The sequence below is a fragment of the Microtus ochrogaster genome, unplaced genomic scaffold, assembly GCF_000317375.1.
Source record: "Microtus ochrogaster isolate Prairie Vole_2 unplaced genomic scaffold, MicOch1.0 UNK221, whole genome shotgun sequence".
NCBI lineage: Eukaryota > Metazoa > Chordata > Mammalia > Rodentia > Cricetidae > Microtus > Microtus ochrogaster.
The window spans coordinates 24,459-33,072 of record NW_004949319.1 but is presented as its reverse complement, the minus strand read 5'-3'; the positions used below and the strand labels follow the sequence as shown (position 1 = coordinate 33,072).

General features: G+C 33.4%; 1 protein-coding gene across 1 annotated transcript; it reads left to right on the top strand.

Annotated features, from left to right (window-relative positions):
- Positions 1-3,345: 3,345 nt before the first annotated feature.
- On the top strand, positions 3,346-4,284 carry LOC101983525 (olfactory receptor 4F15-like). The gene has a single exon (XM_005372161.1). It carries the CDS (start codon positions 3,346-3,348, stop codon positions 4,282-4,284), a length of 939 nt encoding a protein of 312 aa, XP_005372218.1.
- Positions 4,285-8,614: the final 4,330 nt, after the last annotated feature.

Below are 8,614 nucleotides of genomic sequence, written 5' to 3'. Positions count from 1 at the left end.
AAAATCAATACTAGAGTCAGTATTCTAATTTACTAAACTCAATTTCCTTCTAATCTACTAAACTCAATTTCTAGACTTACTGCACAATGACAAGCAAGCGACAAGGGACTAATTCATATCTTGAAATGTCCAACATACTCTAATGTAGGCCGTGTAGTTTGCTTTTTTATACATATGAAGAAAATAAAATATCATGTACTAAGAAACTAGAGGAGCTATCTAATTATCTATGTATCTGAGTACTCATGAATAATTACTGAATAATTGTATGGGCTGGAGTTTGTGACTAACATACTGTTTTTATGGACAAGGAAAGAACAAGCAGCAAGATTGTCAAATGCCATCCACATGAGTCTGCAGTCTTGTCAGAGATGACTGTATAAAATGATACAAAAGCACAAGGCCTGGGTCTACAACAGGCTGTGAAGGGAGAAGAATCTGTTTTGGCAAATATGAGGCATGATGTTTACATGCAGACAAGGAAAAGTTGCACAAACGTAGGCCTGTAGTATTCAAACATTGCAAGCAATCAAGGAAACAAACAGAATTATTCAAGTGATTGAAGAAAATTGGGATACAATATTGAGTTGTCTGAGTATTTAAATGTTGGAATGGGAGATAGTCTGTGTGGTATGAGGATTGTGACTTAGAAAAAAGCCACTGACGTTATTAAAAAAGGATTGCAATTAATCAACTGATGCATAAACTGCTGTACCTTCCTGTTGAAATCTCTGCATTCATTTTGTTCCCATGTCTCTTGATGTTTTATTTTATTTTGGTCATTGTTTCTTCATTCTTTAACTTAAACAACTCTATTTTTTGAAAACCAAATGATTTAAGTCACCTTTTCAACAACGCGTTTGTATCTTCAGATGTATATCAGTGTCTACATAGGTATTATGTAGTGAGCTGCTTTTTAAGGTCTCATTTTTTTAAGAGAATTGCTCCTAAAACACTTCTTTCCTCATCTTCTTGTATTGTGATCATACTTACTGTGCATTTTGTTTATAGAATATTTATTTTAGGATTTGAATAAAGTCAAAATACATGGTACATTTGAAATAAAATATAATTAGGAAGCAAATTACTTTCCTAAATGTATATTCAATAATAAATTTTAATGAAAATTCATTTTTAAGTTCCAAGCATTAAATGTAAAAACAACTGAAGAAATTCGGCATATAGAATGCTTCTCTACCAGGGTTCAAGCCTCAGCGTTGAAAAGAAATGAATTTTTGAAAATTACAGAAGTCAATTTTAAATATTAACTAATTCTGGTGCTCCTGGCATGTCAGCTGTTGTTACTCACGCAATTGTCAAATTATCTCAATCTGTGACCTGCTCTGTGTCATCCCAGCTGTTACCAATATAATTCTTCCCATCCTGTGACCTGTGTTAGGACCTCCTATAATTGTCACTGCAGTGTGTCCTTTCAGCTATCATATTACATCAAATGCTTAATACATAGTCTTGTGCAACCTGCAAGATCGAAAATCATTGTTAAATCTCCAATCATGGAACTTGTGCTACTTCATGCAGGTGCTCTTGCAGTGATAAGCTCCGGAGCCTGACATGGTGCTGAGTGACAACATGGAAATTCACTGGAGGAGAGTAAAGAGGGACCTTGGTGCAGAGCAATGCATGACTTCATAAAACATTGTTTTATAAAGGGGAAAATAGTTTAGAAAATTCCAAGAGTATAACAAAATATTACAAGAAAAATTGAATCAAAATTTTAGATGGGCTTCATGAGATTGATACTTGACCATATTTAGATATATTGAATGTATAATTTCTTATATTCAAGAAATAAGTAAATATTAGTTGAAAACCAATAACTGTTACTTCTGATACCTTTCGGTAATATGGTGTTAATTTATAAAATGTTTTCTAAGTTGGTTTTAGTTTCCTACAAATTGGAATAAACTACAAATATTTTTCCTTTTATATAATGTTTCTGTATATGAATAACAGCTTTACCTACCTGAATATATTATTTCTACTATAATTTAATTGAAGTATTTTTATTTTTTAAGGTAGTTGATGACATGATATTCACCCAATAGTACGTGGTAATGGCATCTTTTAGAGAAAGTTTCATTTAAGGGATTATTATTCTAAGACTATCTTTCTTTAGATGATACATAAATTCATATTTTGAGTTTCAGTGAAAATGTCTTTTTCCTCAGAGTTTTATTTGTGACATATTTATTAATATTCATATTTTCTACAAACAAAATAGTATAAGATTTTAAACTTACACATCTTTCATTACTTGTGGTATGGGTCTATTTCTTATAGTAATTGATAATATTGACTTTCTATTTTTCATAGCCATTATTTAATATAAATTTTATTTGATCTATATTGTAATATTTATTGTCTTACATTTTTTTCAATATAAAAGCTTGCATAAAATACTTAAATTTTGAGATGCAAGTGCTGCATTCTTCTGCAAACATTGTGGGTCCATACTTGCTGTCATCTTTTTTCCACAATTAAGTAAAAATGTGCAATTTTCATTTGAAAAAAAAAACATTTATTTTATTAACATAGCACTCAAATTACTTGTAGTCACAAAAGTCATTCCTTTTTTCCACTAAGATTGTTAATTTGGCACCATTTTTTTGGGGGGGGGAATTTCTCCCTTTTTGATCTATTTTGCATAGTTCATGATAATCTTACAACTGATCTGTGTTTTGTTCTTCTGCTACATCTTTCCATTATTTTTTTTCATATTAAAGTAACTAACCAGTTCCTTTAGCTCATCGCCAATATGTGTAGACCTATCTGTTAACACACATATAACCCTTCATCTGAATCAGAATCTAACCGGTCCCTTATTTGTTGCTGAGGTTTTGGTTAAGTCATGCTCCTGGGTATTTCTAAGTAATTTTCTCCTTATAAATAGCTCTCACTCACTCATCTAGCATTACTGATTCTTTATATCTCAAAACAGACACCTTCCAGAGTGGTATGTGCTACACCTGTAAGCTAATATATCACTCAGCCCCTGATTCATGTTCACACTGCTTCTCACAGTAGCACACATGCACTATTATAGATTTCATGTTTCACTTCACATCTAGACAGAACATTAGATGAAGACAGAATCTGTGTTCATTGCATTTGGCTGGCACAATGCACTTGTATATTTAGTTCTCTGTGTTATCTTCCAGGTTATTGAACACTTGTCAAATGAATGAGCTAATTCATTTTTAAAGGTTTTACTATATGAAGAAGATTTTTCATGGGACTCAGCACTTGCTTCTTTTAAAATTATAATATATTCATTTGAAATTTTTATTTTTTTTCTGTTTATTTCAGCAAATATAATGAAGGTTAATGAATGAAACATATTACACAGAGGTGGCTGAATTTGTGTTTCTGGGACTTTCAACATCTAGACCAATACAGCATTTCTTCCTCGCCTTCTCTATGGTGTTTTATGTAGCCATTGTGCTGGGAAACACCCTTGTTGTGCTTACAGTGGCCTTTGACCCACATTTACATTTCCCTATGTACTTTATTTTGGGCAACCTCTCATTTATTGATTTATGTCTTTCCACCTTAACTGTACCAAAAATGATTTCTGACCTCTCCTCTGGGCACAATACCATCTCATTTCAGGGTTGTGTCTTCCAGATATTTGTCCTTCATGTCCTGGGGGGATCTGAGATGGTGCTGCTGATAGCCATGGCCTGGGACAGATATGTGGCCATATGCAAGCCCCTCCACTACCTGACCATCATGAGGCCACGGAAATGCCTTTTGCTTCTTTCTGGTGCTTGGGTTATTGGTTTCCTGCATTCAGTGGCCCAATTAGCTTTTGTTGCTCATTTGAGTTTCTGTGGTCCTAATAAGATAGATAGTTTTTACTGTGACCTTCCTAGGTTTATCGAACTGGCCTGCAAGGACACCAACAGAATGGAGTTCATGGTTGCTGCCAACAGTGGCATCATTTCTATTGGCACCTTCTTCTTACTGATTGTTTCCTATATTGTTATCCTGTTCACTGTATGGAAACATTCATCAGGTGATATATCCAAGGCTTTCTCTACACTTTCTGCTCACATCTCTGTTGTAGTTTTGTTCTTTGGACCATGCATCTTTGTGTATATGTGGTCTTTTCCTACTGTCCCAGTGGATAAGTTTCTTGCTATTCTGGACTTCATGATTACACCCATCCTGAATCCTGCCATTTACACACTGAGGAACAAAGACATGAAGGTGGCAATGAAGAGACTGAGCGATCAGTTCCTGCATTTTAGGAAAATGTCCTAAAGAATCCCTAATAATAAAAGTTACTCAAAGTGAGTTCAGTATGCTAAAACAGTAAATATTCTTTATAACTATTTTGCTTTCTGATTTTTAAGTTAATATAATCTTTTCAAAACTTAACTGTGATGCTTTAAATAACATGAACTCCTAATATTTATGGATACATAAAACTCTAATATGCAGAACCCAACTACTTTTTAAAGGTTAATATATTTTGTGTAGGACTTTGACAGTGTCTCGAATACTGTATTCGTTGTATATATGCAGTGCTTATGGATGCCAGACCAGATCCTTTGCAACTGGAGTGACTGATGATTGTAAGCCGCTTTGTGGTACAGGAAAACAAACTATGTCTTCTACAATCATGTTATTAACCACTGTAGCTGCAAAGAACAATTTTTTCATTTATAATCAAAGTCCACTTACCCTATATTCATATAATATATATTGTAATTAAACTTTCATAAATATGGAAATACAGATATCTTTGTGGATTTGTAGAACTTATATAAATTCAGAAATGGGGTAGCCAAAAGTTAATGGTAATTTTATTTATTAGTTTTCTGAGAATCTTCCTTAATGTTTTTGTTATGGCTGTACTAATTAACATTTCTACAAACCTTATAGAATAATTCATTTTTCTCTGTCATCTTGCCAAGACTATTTTTAAAGTTTCTTCAGTGTGTAATAATTATGCATAATGGTGAATTTTAATTTAAAAAATGTGAATAAAGTATTGGATTATATTCATTCCCCATTGTGGTTTTTTGCCAAACTACCACACCTCCCAATCCTCTTCATCTTCCCAACTAACTTCATTTCTACTTTTGTACATTCTTTTGTGACTCAATGGGTTATCTTAGGGTTCTTTACAGGAGCATAACATTTTTTCAATGAAATCACCACTGAAGAAAATGGCTCTCCCTTCCTTATCGTCTCTTGTCATGGAGTAGTGACCCCTCTTAGAAGACCCCTTTCATAAAAGACTTTTGTTGGGCCCAGTGCAGTAGAGATCTTATGAAGATAATTATAACAGTTGTGAATTTGAGTGCAACAGCTCTGTCATGCCCAGGAGTCAACATTTCATACACCTCTACAGTTTATCAAATTTTTCCATTCATTCCCTCCCTCATTCTTTAAAGAATCCCGAGTCTTGGAGGAAGTGATTATATCTACTTCCTTATATACCATTGGTCAATCACACTCATTTCTTCTCTGTATTTTACCAGCTATGTATCTGTGATTCACCAACGCTCATTACTCATCTACTCTGACATAAGCTGGAAGTATAAATAGTTCTATGTGCTCAGACATAATGATCTGAAAGGCAATCTGACCAGCAAATCATGTGCACTTACAGGAGCAGCTGTTTCCCCACCTTCCACCGACATGGCTTTTTACCAGAGATAAAGGAACAGATATGAATTTTGCCTTGCTTATTAAGCATCAAATACTGTGAAATGTGGTTAGTTATACTCGTGACGGACTTTTCAGTATTTTAACGGTGAGCTATATCTCTGAACAATGATATTCTTGAAGACATGGTATAAAACTGAGTAAGATGACTGTTGATAATCTCCAAAAATACTATGTACAATACACTGGTATTACAAGGGGATAACCAGCAAGGAGAAAGCTTCCAGCCCACTCCCAGATTATATTTTTTATGTCCTTACCACGATATGCGGTATCTTTAGCAATTTTTTCCTGTCTAGTAATAGTGGGCAACCAAGTATAGTGGCAATTGACTGTATTGTTATGGGGGTTTAGGAAAACTTTCTTACCAATAACTCATAAAAAAATAGCAAACACAAGACACCAAAATTTTTACTCAATACTTTAAGACTTCTGTAAACACCATTTCTCTCTCCCACAGGTTGTCTCTTACCAAAATCTTTTATTTCAGTTTTCTTTTGATTAGCTTATGAAGTATCAGCTTTGTCAAACATCATTAGACTTATTGACCATGCCTCAAACTCCACTTCTCCCCTAATCCTGCCCTTCCTCACTGCTTAAATCATTTTACTCTCAGTGTTCCTGTTTCCCCTTCCATATCATATTCATGTTGCGTTCTAGCAACCTTTAAAAGTCTTTCACACTGGCCTAATTCTAGCCTTCTATCCTCTTCACACACATTCCCAAATGAAAGCATGAATCTAAAAGCTTAACAGCTAGGATGCACATATGAAAGAGAATGTGGTAGTTTCCTTTTGAGACTGAGTCTCCTCCTTAAATTAATATTTCCAGTTTTATTAATTTTCATACAAACTTCATAATTTTATTTTATTTTATTTTGGATTTTGGAGACAGGGTTTCTCTGTAGTTTTTGGTGCCTGTCCTGGAACTAGCGCTTGTAGACCAGGCTGGCCTCGAACTCACAGAGATCCGCCTGCCTATAGCAGTAAAATTCCACAAGGTATATTTACTAAATTATAAATTTTCATTTACCAGTAGATGAATATCTTGACTGACTCTATTTCCTTGCTATTTTAAATAGAGTAGAAAAAATATGGCTGTGCACTTATTTCTAACAAATTCTTTAGATACGTATTTACAAATATTATAGATGGAAATTCAACTTTTAGGAATTCTTTGCAGTGATTTCAATATTTTACATACTAGTTTACAGCCTACTAATAATAAAGATTCCATTTCTCCACATTCTTGCCAGAATTTGTCATATGTTTTACTGATGATAGCACTTCCAACTGTAATGAGATATCATATAAAAGTACTAAGTTTGCATGTCCCTGATATCAAATATGCTGACACAGATGTCTTTGATCCAATTATAGTACTTTTGTGGGGTATAACAGATTTGTCTAATTCCACTATTCTACATGTGTAGTCACAGGATCATATTTTAATCATATGTACTTATTTGAGTTCTCTATATTGCTCCATAGAACTTTGCATCTATTTTTGTGCCATTAAGATGATGTTGTTAATACTATACCTCTGTAACATAATTTGAAACCTTTTGGATTGCTAGTGTTTGCTCAGGATTATTTTGGCTATTGGGAGTCTTATATGATTTTATATGTATTTTAAATTGTTTTTCTACTCATCATATTGCTTTAGGTAAGACTCTTTGGTAACAATTTTGAAGTCATGCAGAAAGTAGACTACTTTCTTTTGTTCCCTATCATTAGAGAAATACTTTCTGTTTTTCCTCCATTTAATATGACATTTACTACAAATTTGATATATATATATATATATATATATATATATATATAATTTTTATTATACTGAGGTATCCACCCTAATTTCCTAATATTTTCAGTTTACACTGGTTTTGGATTTTGCTGATGATTTTTTCTGCATCAAATATTTTCTGAGTCTATGCAGTTGATAACAGGAATTGATTTATGAGTATCGAACCATTTTTAATCTCTAAAGTAATTAAGCTTCATCACAATGAATAGTCTTTCTGTATGTTCTTAAATTTTATTTGTAAGTATTTTAATGATAAATTGTTCATTTGTGTTCATCCGATAGCATGGTCTGTAAATTTTTGTTGTTTGGTTTTGGGGGTTGTGTCTTTATCAGAATTGAGTGTGATGGTAATACTGGGTTCATTAAAAAATTCAATAGCACGCCTTCCTCTTCTGTCTATGAAATGATATAAAAGGAATTGGAGTTAATTTTTCTTTAAAGATCTGCCAGAATTATAAATTTAATTTGTAGAGTACTAGGTGTTTTTGTTTGTTTATTCTTTGTTTTGTTTTTAATGGTGAAGAAGGCCATTTTATACCTGTTTTTACCTCATTGCTGGTTATAGATATGTTTATCTCTTGAGTTTTTAATAATAACTATTTTTTCAAGTCTGCGATTGGGCTTCAGTGTGGGTGTTAGTCCATTCTTCTTCTGATTAAAAGTAGCAAACTTGTTTCTGCATACTTATCAGCCATCTTAATTTTCTTTTTTGAAAAAGTGTTTTACTCCTGCAACATTATTCAGGTAGACAAGAAAAAAAACATCAGATAAAACAAAAAAGTAAGTATTAAGAAAGAAGAGGGATGAAGAAGGTGAATTTTAGGTATGATAAAGCATCTCTTGGGTATATTCCCAAGAGTGGTATTGCTGGATCCTGTGGTAGGTTGATCCCGAATTTCCTGAGAAACTGCCACACTGATTTCCAAAGTGGTTGCACAAGTTTGCATTCCCACCAGCAATGGATAAGTGCGCTCCTTACTCCACAGCCTCTCCAGCAATTGGTGTTTTTGATTTTAGCCATTTTGACAGGTGTAAGATGGTATCTCAGAGTTGTTTTTTGTTTTTTTTTTGTTTTTTTTTTTTTTTGAGACAGGGTTTCTCTGTGGTTTTGGAG

Coding starts and splice junctions, on each gene's coding strand:
- LOC101983525 (XM_005372161.1), top strand. CDS start 3,346: ATGAATGAAACATATTACACAGAGGTGGCTGAATTTGTGTTTCTGGGA.